This window comes from Chiloscyllium plagiosum, chromosome 18 (genome assembly GCF_004010195.1).
Source record: "Chiloscyllium plagiosum isolate BGI_BamShark_2017 chromosome 18, ASM401019v2, whole genome shotgun sequence".
In the NCBI taxonomy this organism is placed as follows: Eukaryota; Metazoa; Chordata; class Chondrichthyes; order Orectolobiformes; family Hemiscylliidae; genus Chiloscyllium; species Chiloscyllium plagiosum.
In genome coordinates this window covers 46,004,011-46,024,300 of record NC_057727.1, presented here as the reverse complement: position 1 = coordinate 46,024,300, position 20,290 = coordinate 46,004,011, and the positions used below count along the sequence as shown (strand labels likewise).

At 41.0% G+C, this 20,290-nt stretch overlaps 1 protein-coding gene across 1 annotated transcript; it reads right to left on the bottom strand.

Moving 5' to 3' along the window:
• Window positions 1–2,160: 2,160 nt before the first annotated feature.
• gpr27 (G protein-coupled receptor 27) lies at window positions 2,161–6,346 on the bottom strand. The gene is made up of 2 exons (XM_043708351.1): window positions 5,375–6,346; window positions 2,161–5,111 (listed from the first exon to the last, which is right to left on the bottom strand). The coding sequence occupies exon 2, from the start codon at window positions 4,782–4,784 to the stop codon at window positions 3,669–3,671; it is 1,116 nt and encodes a 371-aa protein (XP_043564286.1). The 5' UTR covers window positions 4,785–5,111; window positions 5,375–6,346; the 3' UTR covers window positions 2,161–3,668.
• Window positions 6,347–20,290: the final 13,944 nt, after the last annotated feature.

The following is a 20,290-nucleotide window of genomic DNA, read 5'->3' as shown; positions in this document are numbered from 1 at the left end:
GAAAGGAGAATAAATAATTTTGTTTGACTTACTTTCTTTAATAATTTGACAAGAAGTTAGCTTATTAGAGAATGATGATTTATTGTGTAATAGTTGATAAAATTTTATCTATGAACTACAGACAAGAGTAGGTCATTTGGCTTCTGAAGCCCACTCTGCCTTCAATAAGTTCATGGCTGATCTAATCGCAGTCATAACTCCATGTTCTAATTTACCTCGATACACTTTGGCTCCCTTGTTAGTCAAGAATACAAAATGTTTTGGTATATAATAATCCTTTGCAGATAGCAGTGAATCCCCAGATGATTCTTTGATGAGAAGGTAAAGTGCAAGAGTTAAAGACTCTTCTGAATATTTTTCTTTCGATAACAAATTATAGGATTATAGGTTTATAGGCTTGCCAACCATTGCATTCTTCTTACAACATAATTTGTTTTAACCATTTCTATACCAGCAGCCTAGTGGCCTAAGTAAGTTAACCAGTTGATGCTAAAATAACGCTGACAGGTTCACACTCATGAATGCATCATTCCCACAGTCAGGAACACAGTCATTTCACATTGAAACACTGCAGTCACAAAAAAAATGATAAATTTCCTGTTTGGGTAGGATTTGTTTCGATGAAAGAATGATGTTGTAATCCATTGTAAAACTCAGTTCTCAAGAAAAGCAAAATTCACTTTTTCAAAACTGGTCAATTCTTGATGTTAGTCATGATTTGAGTTGAAATGATTTATACATTTAGCATTGGGATCAGTGAGATGAGCTGCACGGAAACACTCATAAATACTCTTGCAAATGCATATCAGAAATGTAACATTCATTATTGAGCAAAATCTACTATGACACAAGAAGTTCAGTTTTATAATCATCAACGATATTGTCATTTTATTTTTGCTTCAATGTTTAATATTCCAAAATTTGCAATTACCTGAGGCTGCTGAATTTTCAAGTCACTAAGTCCATCCTTTTTAAAATCTTTTTAGTGCATTTTCAGTCTAGTTATCAAACAATTTCAAGGAAAGTGAAAGCTGTTTGGTGTAACCAATGAAAGTATTGAAGTTTTCTACATGATGCTGATGGTTCTCAGACAGCATTTATTACATTTTTATTTAAAATTATACAAATAACTTGCTCATGTATAAATGTGGAACACAATTTTAATCCTGTTTGGGAAGAATGCATTTGTAATTCACTCTTGGCATATGTAGATACCCTCATTTAAGACCAGAATTACACAATAATTCATTAAAATTCTCCCATTTCTTAAACTTCAAGTTAATCTATTGAGTTTTGGATACCTGAAATAGAAACTATGCTGGTCATTTCACATTGGATCATAAAGGACTTTACCAATCATCATACATATTTGACCATATTCAAATTATATAATTCCAAAAACAATAAACAATTATTCCTTTAGATCGTTTTTATTGTATCAAATCTAGTACCACATTAATACCAATTTACATCACAGGTGTGATTCAAATGCCTCTTTGAGAGAACTAATGTTAATTTGAAGTTCAAACACATCTGCAGCTTTTCACTTTAACCCTTCAATCAAATTGCATGGTTTATATTTCAGCTGTTCTCCACAGTCTCATTCTTTCCTGCTTTTCTTTTTATTTATTTTTGTTCTTCCATTTATTTATGTCATTTCCAAACCATCACAATGTCGTAGTCCACTTTATAGTCAAAACATAGCTAGCAAATTGGATGGGTAATAAAAGGCCTCAAGTATATTTAAAATTTATTTTCATAACCTTTATTTTTTTTCAACTTTGTGACAGGGTTCCAACATGCCAAATAAAGAATTATAGTTTTCATTTTAAAAGTGTTGCCTCTCATTTTCACATTAACAAAAGCAAATAATGAATTGTTCTAACTTTTGGGAAAGAGTTGTATCATTCCAGAATAAGTTACACTGCAGTTTAGTAGGTTATATACCCTAAATAAATACAGTACATCTTATTTCAAAAACAAAAACAGAAATCACTGGAAAAGCTCAGTAGGTCTGGCAGCATCTGTGGAGAGAATCAGAGTTAACGTTTTGAGTTAAATGACCCTTCCCTAGAATTGATGGTTGCTAGAAAAATGTTGGTTTATATGCAGAAGATAGGGTGGGGGAGGGGGTAAGGTGTAAATGATAGGTGGGGATAGAGCCCAAAGAGGGAGAAGAACTGATGGACAAAGGAGTGGGTAATGATCTGGCTAGGAAGGTGAATAGCTGTTAATGTCTGTTGTACCACATCTTGAAGTATTTGGTAAAATGTTAATCCAAGTCATTTGTTCAATAAAGCATTTGTATTACAATGTGAGCAACAGGCTAAACAAAGTAACTATATTCTGGTAACATTCACCTGATATGTGTAGACATTTTTGGCAGTCATTTCTTGCATAATAGTGTGAAAATGGTGAGAAAATTTAGTAGGATTTAAGTTGCACTTCACCAAACTTGCCAGTTTCTATCCTAGTTGGAAAGTTTTAGGAACAAGAGTTGGCTACTCTGTCCCTCGTCAATTCTACCATTCAACTAAATCTTTGCTGACAAAATCTGAAATAATGTGTCAGCTCCAGTCTGATGTTTGACAAAGTTTCTTGGATATTGCACCTTTCTTTCTGCAATTGCCAGCTTTATTCAATGTTGTCATTCCTTATGAATCAAGACAGAAAACTGGGCCCTCAGCTTTGTCTTTTCAGTATAAATTATATAAATTATCAAATGTGATCTTTACTAAAATGCACCCCAAAGTACATTTAATTTGAATACCTGTTAATTTAATTCTCACTGTGGAGAGAGAAAAATGTTCTTCTGCTCAATAAATTTATTTTCAAGTAAAAACCGTGGAAATTACAAGAGGAATAAAAGCTACCATCTTGAATCAATTATGAGCACATTATAACTTACTAAGTTGTTAACTTGTATGACAATAACTACAGCTAACACTGAACCATCAGACTGTTATTTACATTTAGCTAGAGAAAGTAATTTAAAATTGACATCTGTTTTTCAAAGACAGTTTGTAAAACGCACATTAAGATATGAAATTGCAAAAAGTAACGTTTAAAGGTCAAAACATTTTTTTCCAATATATTACAATGCAGATAAACAAGCTAAGAAAATATCAAAAGGGAAAGTACATCAGACAGAGTTCTTAAATTGGAAAGGGGGAAACGTGTCACTGAAATTATGATTTGTACATTTTTTTACATTCCAGTTCGATTTAGTCTTCTGGATATTTGTGAATAATCTGCCGAGTTTAAAGGGCAGCGCAGCTAGCGAACAAACTTTAAATTCGTTTGTTGTAAAACGACACTCTGAGATTGGGGAAAGTGCTTATTTGTGTTTTAATTCCCTGATCTATACGTTTTCGAACACTCGGTAATAATTCTACGAAATTTGGGCCAACGATCCCAATAATAAGTGGCCTCATTAAATTCGTATTCCAGAGAGATTAACTTGTCCTGGTAACACTCCACTCAGCTCTCCCACCTCTTCAATGTAAACAGAAACCATTGGACGTGACTGTCCTCTGACTAAGGTTAATCCGCCAAACGACTGCATGTACATCATTAAGATTAAATTGGATTTTCGTGTGTTGTGCGCAGTGCGTGGGTTTTCATGCTGTGGGAAGAAAGGGGGATGGGTCCCTTCTCTTCCCATGTCTTTAAATAACGCAGTAAGCTTCCCTAGGCGTCTGTGTGCTTTGAAAACAAGGGAAGTGGGTTCTGAAGCAAATCCTCAGCTCTTTGTTGAAGATAAAGCATAAGATGGGGTTGACCCCCGCCTGGGCGAATGTCATCCACACTGCAGCGGTCAGGTAGACCTGTGGGATGGTGCTGGCTTTGACAAAGACCCGCAGGTAGCAGGCGACAATGTAGGGGGACCAGAGCAGCAGAAAGAGCACGGTGATGATGTAGAACATCCTGCCTATCCTCTTTTCCATCTTGAATTCGTCCAGGACGAGCAGTCGCTTGTTCTGGTTGTGGGCGGTCTGCCTGATGCCCACCAGGGTCGGTGGGGTGGGCCCTCTGCCGAAGCCGGCGATCCAGTTGGCAGCCGCTTGGCCGGTGGCCCCGGGGCCGTGAAACGTCCAGTTCTGGCTGATGGCGGGGACCAGCTGCGCGGGTTTCATCTTGCGGTGGTCGTAGACGAAGAAGATGAGCTTGACGTAGACCAGGTGGGTGGCGGCGATGATGACCGCCAGCATCAGCATGAAGCCCAGGGTGTCGTTCGCCTTCACGTAGCGGTGCTCGAAGATGCACTGCTCCTCCTCCCGGATAAATTTGTAGGTGCCCACGTCGAAGACGGGCGGAAAGGCCATGGCCACCGACAGGGTCCACACCATGCAGATGACCGCCACGCAAGTCCACACGCTCATCCTCTTGGAGTAGAAGCGGTGGTGGGCGATCGCCATGTAGCGGGTGATGCTGATGCAGAACATCATGAAGGCGGCGTGGAAGCAGAAGAGCACGGCGGCGAACGCGATGATCTTGCAGCTCAGCAAGCTGTAGGTCCAGGCCGAGCCGCTGCTGATGGAGATCATCACGAAGGGGAAGCAGAGCAGCGAGCGCACGATGTCGGCCAGGCACAGGTCCAGCAGGAAGTAATAGGGAGCGCGGTGCAGGCTCGGCTCTCTGAAGATGAGGAAGGAGAGCAGCAGGTTCCCGGTCAGGCTGATGCAGATGATCAATCCCAGAGAAGCCAGTTTGACGGCGGAGGCGGTGATGGCGTAATTCTGAAGAGAACTGTTGGTCTCTTCGAGCTCACTGGCGTTCGCCATCGAGGTGGCGGCGGGCAGTGTTCGATCCCCCTCCCCTCCCTCCCTCCCACCTCCTCCTCCTCCTCCTCCTCCTCGAGTCAGTGCCTCAAGCTTTCCATTTCCAACGGAAAACCACAAAGTTCCTTTTCATCCTCATCATCAGCGCCAGCGCCGCCGCCGCCCAGGGACGGACTGAACCGAAGCGATGCCTCTCACTCTCTCTGTCTCCTTTTGTTGTTGTTCTTCAGTGTTTGTGTGTGTGTGTGTGTGTTTTTTTTGTTTTTGGGAGGGGGGAAGGTGGGGGTGGCAGAGTGTAATTTCTTCATCCACCCTGAAGACCGATCATCTCTGAAACAGGAACAGGAGACATTCGTTTAACGGGATCGACCTGCTTTCTTCAAACGCCCCCAATCTCCCCACCCCAGTTTCCCATCCACACCCCAACCCAACCAGCAGCAGCAGCAGCTCCCCCCCCACCCCCACCACCACGTACCGTGTTTACCAAACGATGTACGGTTAAGCCACAACACACACTCTTCTCTCTCTCCCACACACACACACACACACTCCAGAAGGTAACACTAGGTTAAAATCATCATCAATACTAATACCTCTTCTTTCCCAGTCATGGCAGGGAGCTGAACTTCCGGTGAGTGCTCACAGAATGACTTTAGGGTTAGTGTGAGACTGCGCAGAAGAGAAGGTGCCAGCGTTTTTTCTCCGGCTCTTTTCCCCCTTTTGTTGGAAAAACATCCCTTTTGTTTCCAGCCCAGAACATCCCTGACCCCGCCAGCTGGCCAGCCCGGGCTCCGAGCTTTCTCTCGCAGAACGGGAGAGAGAGAAAAAAAAATCCACTCCTCGCAGTCCCAACTGCGCAAGTTCCCTGCTGCACCGTGCAAGAATATCATCCCTCAGCTTTTCCCCCTCCCTCCTTCCCACCCCCAAGGCAAAGCAGGGTCGCTCTCTTTCGTGATGCTCTCTCTATACGGTAGCCCAGAGTGACTGGGTTCTAACCAGTGTGGGTAAACACAAAGAGATAACAGGCTGTTGCCTCCTATACTTCAATTTGCAGCCATTCTCATTATAAGCGTTCCCAGACTGATGACAGCAGAGTCCATTGTACACGAGTGGAAATGTGGAATCCTCTTTTGTCGCTGATTTCAATTCAAAACCATGTGGATTTGTTTTTTTTTTGGATACATTATACAGTTGTATCGTCCGTGTGAGGATTCCAGAGGTGAAAGAATGCTCCTGAACATTTTCTGCTCCACATTTTCCAAAGTATCTCAATAAACACAAATACACACCCACAATTAAAAGCTCGGATGTGTATTCTCCGGGTGACAAGAAAACCACATTTATTTCAGTCAGAATGTCGCTATCATTCCGCTCGTTTCCAATCGGGATGGAGGAGGTGGGGTGGAATTAAATTTTCCCCCAAAAATCGTAAGTCACTGCCCACCTTATGTTAAACCCGACGCACGTTTTACACTGTACTCTCCTGGAGTACAAAATATTGATGCAACAAAGAATCCATTTTACATTATTGCGACAAAACAGGTTTTTTTTTTATTGTTTAGGCTCTGCAGCTGCCACTACAGAAGCAATATCAGAAGCAAATGAAAGGAAGAAGGGTATGTCATCTGCTCGCTCTGACACAAGCAATTGGACTAAACCAGCCTATTCAATGCCAGCTTGGAAGAAGCTGTGACTCTCCTCTGCTTGCCTGTCATGTAGTTAATACACATGCACCCCCTATGGACACGTTCGCCAAAGCTCTGATCCTGTCTTCATAGAAGTCCAAACAGAGAAAGCTCCGATAGGTTGGGCAGACACACTTAGACGCGAATGGCATTTTCCCCGTTAAACTAAGAGGTTACTATTATTGATTAGATACTCAGACATGGTGATTGCCAAATGAGCATGTCACATAATAAATCCCTGTAGTATGCAGTGTTTTATGCACACAAATATATTTGGTACTTCAACGCGGTCTTTAAATGTGTCTCATTGAGGTTGATCTTTGTTGCCAGGCTGGATGGTTGTGCCCCAATCTCAACGTCAGTACCTTCATAAATCCCTATAGTTAAAATAGTAAGATCTTCAGAAACAGTAGAGTTAGTCTAATTTAATTCATCACACGCCCATCAACATTCTAACATTCGAAGGCGCGTCACTGTTCTGAGCAAGGGTCATCGGACCTCACACGTTAACTCTGAATTTATCTCCACAGACGCTGCCAGACCTGCTGAGCTTTTTCCAGCAATTTCTGTGTTCGTTACTGATTTGTAGCACCCGCAGTTCTTTCGGTTTTATTTACAGCAGGTTTAGCGAGAAGCAGGATTTAAGGAGAGAGGTTTTAGAGAAGGCATTCTGGAGTTGAGAGATTTAACAGCGAATTGTGGACTTTTAAAAATCGACAATGCTCAAAAGGGCAGAGGTGGAATAGCACAGATACGAGGGAGGGTGAGTGGTAGAGCTGCAGGTTACAGAGACAGGCCGGGAGAAGTTTACGTTGTTGCAATATTATTACAACTCGTATTTGTAGTTGAACCGTGAGACCAACTTTGTTTTGTATACACAGCATAAAGATGGTCATGAAGATGGCCTGGAGCTCCCATTTGATTTCTGCTCATATCTGCAGAAATTAGGTGTAACCCAATTAAATAACGCAAACATTTGTCAACTTGAACTTTTACAGCATTTCAAAAGTCCTGTAACCCAATGCAGCACCTGCACACGAAGCTGGTAACGCGTCCAAAGCAGACTGATGGGATCCTACTGATTGCTCCATGTCAGAATTCTCTTCACATAGTGCTGACATTCTCCTGTACACAGACTCGAGTATTCATCACGTTTCCCTGGAGTTCAGCAGTCAACTGAAGCCTGGCTGCAGTTTGTTTCGTTTTTAGTGCTGCTGCAATCACTTTCATTTCAATTAAAGTTAATCTAAGTTCAGTCAATGAAGCAGCACAGGATACACCTATTTGACTTCAATTAACTGCAGATCACAGTTTTTATGTACTTCATTGTTCCCTTTTAACAATCGTTAAAAAAAGACAAAACATTTCAACTTGAATATTACATAATTTTTATCAAAACTCAGTTTACCTTCATACTGAATGTCCTACTCTCAATAACAGTTTTGATGTTTGCAGTAGGAATGCCATGTTAGGTTTACAGCCCATCAGCAAAGCATTCCAAATGGAAATTCATGAAAGCGCAATTTCAATAACATTTTTCTCATTAAAAGGTGTCCACTCATTAAAAGGTGTCTCACTACAATTTCAGTACTCCTGATCTTCATAATGTACATTTTTTGCAAGGCATACAGCCCAAGGGGTTCTTCTGTATCTCTCTCAAGACATCCTTTTAACAATTATTTTAAAAAAGGCAAAAACACATTCTACAAAGAGGAGGACAGCAGTCTTTCCCCCAACACAGCAAACTTAAGGAGCAACATGCAGAGGGAGTAGCAGTTGAGGTTCTTGGTCGATAAGCTGGATCTGATGGAAAAAGCCTTCCTCACCACTAGTCAAGCTAAGTCTTATGCTTGTTTTTTTTTGGTTCTGTCAAAGCATTCTGTCAAATTACTGTGACAGTATGTTGTCAAGTGGAGCCATCCAATTTGACCTACCACTTCATTTATCTGCAGGACCCCTAGGACATTATCTGTTGACCATTGTATGATGGAGTTATGGTCAAGAGTGCATTTCTGCCTTAATTTCTCCATGATGGACAGGTAATACAGCATTATGCTACTATTTGGAACATTCCATGGCAATGTGGTCAGACCCATCCTTTACAAAGGGTGACACAGTATTTCATTGGTTTGCACTGCTGTTTCTTAGTGCCTGGGATCTGGATTAATTCCACCCTCGGGTGACTATACGTGTGGAGATTGTACATTCTCCCTGTGTCTGCATGGGTTTCCTCCCACAGTCCAAAAACATGCAAGTTAAGTGGATTGGCCATGCTAAATTGCCCACAGTGTCTAGGGGTGTACAGGCTAGGTGGGTTAGCATGGGAAATGCAGCAAGAGAGTCGGGGGGTGGAATGGATCTCTGTTGGATGGTCTTCAGAGGTTTGGTATGGATTTGATGGATCAAATTGATGAGATTTTCCAGCAATTTTTGTTTTTGTCCCAACCTTTACAACACTGGGAATAAATAGAATCTCAACATTTAGTGACATTTGGTGTTACACACTGAGAGTCTATGGACAAAGGTGGCCATCAGGAGAAGGCAACATTGTGTACATTTCTTCCCCCTTCACCTAATTGTCAGTATAGTGTATATGTGCACCTGTGTATCCAATCAGGTTTTGACCTCCAGGCAAAATTAATTTTGACTTAGGTGATTGTCGTGGTGCAGAAGTGAAGAATGGACCACATCAATCTACCATGTCGAGCAATGCTTCACACCAATGACCAGTTTCTTATCTGGAATAGAGAAGAAATAAGTTTTTGTTTTATAATTCTCCGTCTGGTTTTTAGCAAACACACTGGACCCAGCACCTTCAGATAATCTGACCTGGCCGTGAAGCTGATAAAGGATCAGTTAGTCCAGTTCTTACGCAATATTCAGCTGCAATTTAGCTTGGTTCCGGAGGCCCATGCAAACTGGTTGCAGGTGCTCTTCAGTTGGTTAGACTGTATCTGGAGTGTTGTGTACACCCTAATCACCACATTACAGGCACGATTTAATTGCTGCAGACAAAGTACAGAGGAGATGTACAAGAATGCTGCCCAGCTTGAAATTTGCAGATATGGGCAAAGATTGGATATCCCAGGGTTGCTTTCCTTAAAACAGAGGAGGGGACATGAGGATATGTAGAATTTGCTGCCCAAGTTGGGGGCTGAGTCAGAAACCCTCAAGGCGCTTGCAAGAAACCTCGATTGGCACTGGAAGCATTGTAATCTGAACCAGGTACTGGAAAGAAGGTTTAGAATTAGCAACTAGTGCAGCCAATGCAGACACAAGGAGTGGAAGTACACTTTCGGTGCCATCACGTTTCTATCGTTCAATGGTTCTGTGACTGACCCAACCAAACAGAAGACGATGACATCATCCCTGCATTGGGAAGCTTTGACCTGAATGGATGCCATGCCTGGAATAGTCATCCCTCTTATCCCACATCTTTCCTGATGGACTCAGCAAGAGGGTTCTATACAATGCACTAACAGGATGAGGGTGAGAGAGCAGCCATATCTGACTCTGGATTTGTTGGAAAGGTTTTCTCATTTCCACTCATTGATTGAAACTGTACTACTCATGTTTGTGTACAATATTTTGATCCAGCTGTGGATTCCTCCCCCAACTCCATTCTGGAGAGCTCATTCATCATGTAAGTGTGCAATATTCTGCCCTAGTTTTGTACTGCTGATAGATCAAAGACGACAAGTGAAATCAAATAGAAAGTAAGGCTGAGTATTAAATCAGTCAGTTCCTGGCAAGGCACGCTTCTGAGATACTAGCAAATGCAGAGTTCAAGCTCCTTACTTGTTTGCAATAATTCAGAGGAGATGTTAGGTTTATGTTAATATGTTTAGTTGGAAACTTGCATGTAAATTTACTTCAGCAAAAGTGACAGTTTAAAATGCATTCTGGGCAGATAGAAACTCCATGCCATTTTTTTTAGTCGTTATTTCATGTGGTCCATGTATTTGCTTTGTATCTAGATTGCAAGAATCTCTGGATCCCAGACAGATTCAGTGAAGGATAGCCACCTGAAGGTGATCTCATGCTACCTGACTTCAATTGACTCTAAAATCAGATTTGGACCTATATTTGATATCAATGCTCATCTGAAGAAAAACACGTAATGCTTATGTTGCAAAAGTGGAAGCATAACTATAGATTTAATTTAAATCATTTTACAAAGGAGCAAATAATGTACAAATTCAAAAAGCAAGATTCTGACTGTGACTTTTTGTTTGTTCTCCAATTCAGTTCCCCAACCTCTGCTTTCTAGTTTGTTTAAAATCATTTTTCCATTTTGCAAAAAGTAATTTTCTTTAGATCTTTTGTTTACAAAATTTTACGGCTAGGTTTGTTGTTCCTGTGTTCTCTGGGGTAAAATGGCTGACTTCATTGAAAAATACTGATATAAAGTTCTTAAGATCTGTACCATGGTCCAATCTGTCTTTAAGGCTCAGCTTTTCCCTGCCTCCTACAGTGTTGAACTGGTTGGTTGTCTTAACTGCTGCAGTTTACCAATAATGTGGGTTCAGTAAAGTGATTCCAACTACTTATTCACACTATACATATTACTATAGTCTAATTCAGAATGCTGCTTCTACTGCATCTCCATCTCAGACTCACTCTCTTATTATCCTTTCTTTGTTTTGATTACATCATTAGTTAAATTACTGACCATTGACATTAACCCCTTACATTTGCACTGAAACAATTTAAGCACAAGTACAAACAATAGTTGTAGGATTGAATAAAAATTAAATGCAAGCATTTAATCCAGTTTCTCATGTATGAATTAATGTGGGTTCCACCACAGCTTTAAGCCATCATAAATGTCCATGTCTGTGTTTTTTTTTTATTAGAAACTGAAAACTGAGGGTTTTTTTCATAATGAGCTTGATTTTGTTTTGGTAAAGCAACTATAATTCTTCTATTCACTGCTCAATTTCTTCATATTCATTACTTCACCAAAGAATATATTAAAAATAGAATAAACCTTTGAAGTCAACAATGAAGCACTTTCTGAATAAAATTCAGTTTTATATTGAAATGCAAAATAAATTTAGTACACATTGTAAGAATCTCAACCATTAGAATAATTAAATATATATAACTATATGTTGACAGTTTTTGGTATTTCCATCTCAGTAATTGTGCACATTCAACCTTTTATCGACATGGAGAAGCTCAAAAATAAATATCTATTTGCCACTTCACCCTGTTGTCCATTTACTAAGATTACATTATTCGTCATCATGTACAGTATTGCAAAGGTAGGGCGGAGTCAACTCTATCCAGATTTAATATTTCATTATGTGCTGATGTTAAATATTCTCCAGAGTATAATTCACTCTTCCTATTCATTAGCTGTTAAGGTCCCACAGAGCACATTTATTATAAATGTGGATTCTTACTCATGTTGAAAGCTCAGAGAGGCCATGTAGTAGGATTTAAAAGACTACACTGTACAGACCTAATCTTCATCAAAAGTACAGAAATATACATCAGCTCTACCTTAAAAAATACTTGATTAGGATTGGACTTTTGGGCATCTGTATAAGAACAAAACTATGGTTGTATATAAGCAGACAACGTTGACATATAACTTTGGGGTCTAGCTTGAAATTTTTAAAACACTTTATATGAAATTCCAAATGCATAGAACTCGAAAAAAAAACATTGTCTTTGTATTCTGTAATCTACAAAATAACAATTTCATTAAAAAAGTCTCATAAAAATTTACCAAGTATAGTATTTCATTTCATGGTTTTGCATTTGTATGATTAGGTTACAAATTGTATATGTAGGATCATTTTTCTGTTCAAATATGCTGACATATTTAATTTAAGGTACAGTTTTAATATTGTGTAAAGTGATTTCAGGTTCCCCACAATCATAAGACCATAAGATATAAGAATAGAATTGGCCCATCAAGTCTGCTCCACTATTCGATCAAGGCTGAAATGCTTCTCAATCACATTCTCCTGCCTTCTCCCCATAACTTTTGATCCCCATATTAATCAACAACCTGTCTGTCTCCATCTTAAATTCAATGACTTGGCCTTCGCAGCCTTTTGCAGCAATGTATTCCACAGATTACCATTCTCTGGCTGAAAACATTACTCCTCATCTCAGTTCTCTCGGGTCATCCCTTCACTCAAAGGATGTACTGTCAGGTCCTAATTGTTCTTACTAGTGGAAACATCTTCTTCATGTCCACTCTATCCAGAACTCTCAATTCTGTAAATTGATCACATAAATCTAGAATTCTAGGTCCAACGTGACTTTGGGAAGAAGTGAAATGAAGCTCCCCAGAGGCAATAATGTGTGGGTTGACATTGCATGGAGGGTTATTGCCACTTAATGTCACATATTGTCTGCAAAGTGCACAATAGACTTTTAAACTTAATTTAAGTATTGAGAGATCAACTGCAGGCCTCTTCTCACTCTGGAAACATTGGCGTATGTAACTTCTGGGAAACAGTTCTGTGGTTGCATGTATCCAGACATGCCTGAAGTTGGTCTGAAACAAATAAACTAAAAGTTGTCAGGCAGGTGTTCCACAATGTGACCAGAATTTTGCCTGTCTGGAACTGAATTCAATCCTGTAATTGCAGAACAAATGCATCTTTGAACATTTTTTTTGTCTTCCTTTAAATCTGTAGCAGTTGTAGACACTTGCCTTAAAATTAAATAACTGTGGCTAATCTATGTAGAAATATGTTACTGTTGCTTGTACCTGTTGGGCAAATTGGCCCAACTAAAGTGGGTAACATTTAACACTGACAAGTAGAATAATCTACTGGAAAAAGTATTCAGACTTTAAGTGAAAGATGATAGAGCAGAGATTTCCTGTAAGAGCTTTTCTATGTGAATAAATAACAGGAGTAGTTACGATACAGTCCACTAAGTCCGGCTTGTATTCAGTACTCATTCCATTCAGTTGAATAATGGTGAAAAGGCATCCGTAACATTAGCTGTCATATCCCAAGGTTCGAAACATTGCCATGACAATTTGCACTATATAGTTCTTTACCATGCAATAATGTCTCAAAAGTACTCCATGCAGACATAACCAAAAATAACTGGTATCAAGTTAAAGAAAAAGCTATCATGTGGAGAAACCAAAATGTGTGGTCAGAGGTGGGTTTTAAAGAATGTCTTCAAACAGGACAGGAATGTAGAGAAGCAATGATTTGATCGACGATTTCAGTGTGTTCATTGTATCTTGGTATCACATGGATTGAATCGAATTGGCTGAAAGCTGGTATTTGTGAAACTGAGGTACCTTAAGAAGCAAAGATGGACCATTCACTTCTGGCTAACGATTATTGTAAATTATTCAATCTTGTCTTTTAATTTCACCTGCTAACTCCCCCATCTTGAGGATGGATGTCTTCATTGAACTCCCTTCTCTTGGTTCTTTAAGTGTTCATCACCATTCACTGCTGGACACACCAGGAAGTGCAGAGTTCTGATCTGGTCCAGTGGATGTGCAATCAGTTTGTTCTGTCTATTTCATGCTGCTTCCACTGTTTTGCATGCATATTTTTCAATCAATGGGTGGGAATCAGATAGCTTCCCAGTCAGATCTGGAGTCAGGCAGGGCTGCCCTCTCTCCCCTGCCTTGTTTGTGTGTTGCATAGAGCCATTTGCCGAGTCCATCAGGAAGGATGCGAGCCTGAGAGGGGTGACTATTCCTGGCAGCGGGGGTCTGCAGGTTAAGACCTCCCTGTACATGGATGACGTCGCCGTTTTCTGCTCGGATCCGCTGTCCATGCACAGACTCATGTGCATCTGTGACCAGTTCGAACAGGCCTCGGGGGCCAAGGTAAACCGAGGCAAGAGCGAAGCCATGCTCTTCGGGAACTGGGCCGACCAATCCTCTATTCCATTCACCGTCAGGACTGACTACCTGAAGGTGCTGGGTATTTGGTTCGGGGGGGGCTGGGGCGTGCGCCAAGACCTGGGAGGAGCGGATCAGGAAGGTGAGAAAGAAACTGGGCAGTTGGGAGCAACGGTCGCTCTCCATCGCGGGTAAAAACCTGGTCATCAGGTGTGAGGTACTCTCAGTATTGTTATACGTGGCACAAGTCTGGCCTATCCCCAGAACCTGTGCCGCCGCAGTCACCCGGGCCATCTTCCACTTCGTGTGGAGATCAAAGATGGACCGGGTCCGAAGAGATGTAATGTACAAAGACCGGTGCAATGGGGGAAAAAACACACCCAATGCCACCCTCACCCTGATGGCCACCTTTGTGTGTCTTTGACCACAAGTCCATCAGGAGGTGGTCAGCACGTAGTGTCCTTGGGACCCTTCGGGAAAAGGAGAGGGCGGATCCTATCGAGCGGTTCCCTGAGCAGACTGTCAAAGTCATTTGGCAGAATGCCTCATCGCCAGAACTTTCCAACAAGCACCAAGACCTGGCTTGGCTGGTGGTGAGAAGGGCTCTGCCTGTGAGATCCTTTATGCATGCCCGGATTCTCAGCCGCACCGCACGCTGCCCTCGAAGTGGCTGCGGGGGGGGGGGGGGTGAGACTGTCACACACCTCCTTCTGGAATGTGCCTATGCAGAGGAAGTCTGGAGAGGAATGCAGTGGTGTTTGTCGAGGTTCGTCCCAAGCAATGCCGTGACGCGGGACTCCGTGCTCTACGGTGTGTTCCCCGGGACGCACACCGAGATGAACATCAACTGCGCCTGGAGGATCATCAGCTCGGTGTAGGACGCTCTCTGGGTGGTCCGAAACCTGTAGATCTTCCAACTGAAGGAGTTGACCCCGACTGAGTGTTGCAGACTGGCACATTCCAAGGTCCAGGATTACGTGTTGAGGGACGCGCTGAAGCTTGGGGCAGCTGCCGCCAAGGCGCGGTGGGGAAAGACCACCGTCTAACATCTGCCTGCCTAAGAAGAACAGGGGGCCCACGCAGTCATTTGGGCTCCGCTGGCGTCTCAGCTCAATGTAATCGCACCAACCTGTGAATAGGAATGATTACCCTGTTTCGATACACAAAGAAATGGAATGTTTACAGAATGATGACATGTCCAATTGTATAGATTAAATATATATGAATAAAGTATATTTTTGAAATAATTTTTTTTTTCCCATATTATAGTCTCACAAGGTTCTCATCTCATTTTTAGGTTTGTCTGATGACGCACGTGACACACTCTCCTGCACACTTCTAATTGAATTGGGATTCTCCATCTGGATTGATAGTAATTGTATAATGATGGATGGGTTGGACCATGTGGTTAATGATTGTGGTTGAATAGAGTTCTGCTGCTCATAGCCCAAAAATCTCATGGATGCCCAGTTTAGGCTTCTATATCTGCTCTGAATCCAGTTAGCTAAATATGTTTGATTATATGTTCCAAGAAATTCAATGAAAATAAATGACATCTATTTTGCACAATGGTCTGTATCATTTAAGAATATCAGAAAAGTGTTGAATCTAAGGACATGTTTAAAAATTATTTGTTTGAAACATGCACGAGCCAAGCAACTGCAATTAGCAGACACATAAAATTACGTAGACAGGCCTGAATTTTGTAATGATGGATAAGGGTTCCAAGTCAGCCAAAGTCCAGTTCCCAAACCCAAACCTATCATTTTATCTGGGAGGTGGGAAGAGTGTTAAGTTGTATTTTGCACATCTGTGGTTCATGGAGATAGCTACACACTGATTCAGCTTTTGCATGGGTAATATGGGAGGAGGCAAGTTGGGGGTAGCAACGAAGTGCTGAATGAATGAGACAGGCTTTCCCACAGCTGACCTCCACACATACTACCATGTCAATCCATGCCAACTTATGCCACTTCATGATTCCCACATCCCCCTGCCTCCTTAGTCTCTGTGCGTGTCTCTTGAATTCTTTCGAGGTGGTGGGAGTGGAGGGAGAGAAATAGAGAGAGAGAGAATTCTTTCCAATGGTAGAGTCTTAACTATGTTCACAGATGACAATTGCCTGGGAATGAAAATTAGATTATCCAGGGCACTTCCTCCTGTATTAAGTTTGCAAAGCTGGGAATGTTCCCAACACAGCATTCTTGACCCGGGTGCAAAAATTCAAGCTGGAATGCTGTAAAAAGATTTTGAAATGCTTTGCATCAAACTATTATCCAAACTGTGGATAATATAATAATTGTAATGTCTATTGAGATCATCATTTTCAATCTGTCATTAAATTCTCTGATTGGGATTAACGTTTATAGGAAGGTAGTGGACATTTGATTAAACAATTAGGAAGCTGCTTTCAGATTACTGAGATAGCAATGTTCAATTTTCTGTAACAGTTTTCAAATGTTGTAATATTAAAGGCTAAAATTATAAAATGATGACATTGAACAAATTGTTTCAATGTCCAAAAAATGTGGCAGCTCATCCAGAAAGCAAATTATTTAGCAATTTCAACATAACTGGTAATGTAAAGTACTCTGTTACCCATGACTGGGATAGCATGTTAGAAATCAAGCACTACTATTCCTGGAGTCATCACAAAATTTAAAGACTGTGCCAAAGTGTGCAAAAATTCTCCAATTTACCTATCTGTTTAGACCCAGGTTAACATGCAGCAGGCCTCTATACTTAACAAGAGTTACTATTGATTACAAATAAATACATCCTAGTTAACGGTAAAATGGTTATGAACTGTCAACATATAACTCCAATACTTAAAACTCTAACTTGCTTATAAAACCTTCCCTACATATACATACAGAAAGGCACAGTCAGGGAGTCAGATAAACACTGGTGTTATTGCTGGAGGTAAATAACTGGAAGGCAGATCATTGGCCCCTATCCACAGGGTTTGCTGAGATGCCAGGACTAGCTGTTCTTCAATTTCTCATCTCCAGGTAGTTTTCACTTGCTTGCAAAAGGCACAGAGCAACTGAATTACAAATTACAAAATATCTGACTTATTGATTAAAAGCATCACCTTATAGCAAATGGTGAGGGAAGATAGAGTGGCTTTCTTCAGATTCAAGTATTTTCTACTGTAGAGGGATACATTACCTCCTCTTTCAGACATCTTACAACGTCTGCCAATATTGGTCATTTTAAGCGACTGGTTCATAAATGATAAACCATCTGCCATATTGGCTAAAAGCATCAGTTTTACTGACAATGATGAGAGAAAATAAATTGGCTTTCTACCTCCCCTCTGGCAGTCAGTGGTTTATGGCAATATAATTTGCATCCACAAGCTATTCAACTGCCAAGAGCCAACCACAATGTTATTGCCAGGCTGATGACCTTTGTCAACAATAGCTGATTACCAATCCACGAACCGACTTGCTATTTGCTTTCAGATGAAGAGGCAGCGCTCTGAAAGCTTGTAATTTCAAATAAACCTGTTGAACTATAACCTGGTGTCATGTGACGTTTGACTTTGTCCATCCCAGTATAACACCGGCACATCCACATCTTGATTTACTGAGGTCAGGCATAGTGGATCAGAAGCAATGCAATGTACTGCACAACTTCAGAGAAATCGGGGTGTGAAAGTTATTCTGAGACAGTAGAAAATACCACATACAGGCTCCATCAGAAACCATGTACAAAAAGGTAAAAGAGAATAAAAATGTCAAAGAGAGATAGTAGAATCATGATAAAGCCATTCAGTCTGTTGTAACTAGTTAATTAGTCCTACTATTTTACTATTTCCACACAACTTAGCCTTATTTTTCCTTCTGACCCATTTTCTAATCAACCTGTTCAGAGAGGTTATTACACACCTCGGGAACAGGTAGAACTTGAACCCAGGCCTCCAAGTCCATGGGGTAGAGACACTACCACTGTACCACACAAGGGCTAAATGAATGCTGCTTATTTTGCCAAAGCCCAGCATTGAACCACACACCTTTAGATCTTTAGTCTAACACTCTTCCCAACTGAGCTATTTCAGCTTGGTTCATTTTCAAATGTTACCATTGAAACTGTTTCCACCCGCTGTGGATTCTGGATCATGAAAACAAGCTGCTTAAACAAATATTATTTTATGTTGTTTTGTCAATTATTTTAAATCTCTGGTCACTGTCACCATTTCCAGTAGAAACAGTTTCTCACCAATCATCAAAACCTGCAATAATTCTGCATATACAAAAACAATTACATGAAGTATTGAGCTGTGCAGAAGAGATGAAAGGGGTGGGCAATGAATTAAGACAGACTCAAGGAAAGAACTAGAGAGTGAAAGACAAACACGCAAATTCCTAATGATGGAAATCTTAGGCTTTTGGTACACTTCCTGTGAGATCAATGGCTGCCCTGCCATAGGGTTCACATTGCTGTCTGTTGGTCATTGTTATTCTCTGCATTTTCTTGCAGTGTTTGACTTAATGTTTGAGATGTTAAAAGTGCTGTAACACAATTGTTGCAAATGAGAATTTAAACCAAGGATTAAAATAGTGTCTGGTGTTAAACAGCTAGACGGTTATCAAGTGTCAGCATGCTACCTGAGTGTAATTTTGAATGATATTCTTTCTAACTGAAAAATGTAACCTCTAATGATGTATGGCACACTGGAAAATCAACACAGTTCCTCTCTGCACAGTTAACCAGATATTACTTAAAAATGTTTTACAAAGCAGGGTGAAATCGAATTCTCAGTTCTCTAATTTGGGCATGAACAACAATCAAAGTGGGAAAGGGCATCAAGACTGCTCCACTAACACCAAAATCCCATCTGTGCTTTGGCGAGTAGGCAGCATATCTGAAACAGATCAAAGCCTGTGAGGAAAAGGGGCTGCTTTTCGAAAGATTGGATTATAATCTGATGTCGTGTGACTTCTGACTTTGTCCACTCCAGTCCAACACCAGAATCTCCACATCATAATTTAAAATTCTAATCTTCTACTGGCCTTAGCTAAGCCTAATTTTTAATCAACATGTTCAGGCATATCATGGGAGATCTTTGGGGCAGGAGGGAATTGAACCCTAGAGACCCGTGGCTGAGCCTAATGCTAACACAGATTTCGAACACATCTGTAATGGAAATCACCATGTGCTTGTTAATGAGCATGCAAGAAACCTGACTGGAAATCCTGTTGCTTAACATGTCACCTCAGTGATAATCTCTTGTAATAATACTTGGCAATTGTGATATTCACAGCAGCTGAGTGATTTCATGAAATACATCAGCTTTAGACTGGTCTCAGTGGATATTTAACTCTGTTCACTGTCACTCATTTTGTTTCTTTCATTATTATTTTTCCCAATGTGTTTTTGATCAGATTATTACTCTGCTTTATTTTTTCCTAAATACCTCTACCTTTCTCAAATTCATTGGCAAATCAGCCCAGCTTCGTGAAAGAGTGCGGAGAACAGAACAGGCAATGGTCGCAGTCTAATGGAATTAAATTCCACTTTAGGTAAATGTATTCAGTGATTCCACATCCAGTGTGTGTATGGATGTCACAACAGTATTAATATGTCCAATAGCAGCTATTCATGAGGCTGCAACTAAATAGAGTCATAGAGTCATAGAGATGTACAGCATGGAAACAGACCCTACGATCCAACCTGTCCAAGCCGACCAGATATCCCAACCCAATAGTTCCACCTGCCAGCACCTGGCCCACATCCCTCCAAACCCTTCCTATTCATATACCCATCCAAATGCCTCTTAAATGTTGCAATTGTACCAGCTTCCACCACATCCTCTGGCAGCTCATACCATACACGTACCATGCCCTGCGTGAAAAGGATGCCCCTCAGGTCTCTTTTATATCTTTCCCCTCTCACCCTAAACCTCTGCCCTCTGGTTCTGGACTCCCCGACCCCAGGGAAAAGGCTTTGTCTATTTATCCTATCCATGCCCCTCATAA

Excerpts from the sequence above, each read along its gene's own strand:
- gpr27 (XM_043708351.1), bottom strand. The coding sequence starts at position 4,784 with ATGGCGAACGCCAGTGAGCTCGAAGAGACCAACAGTTCTCTTCAGAAT.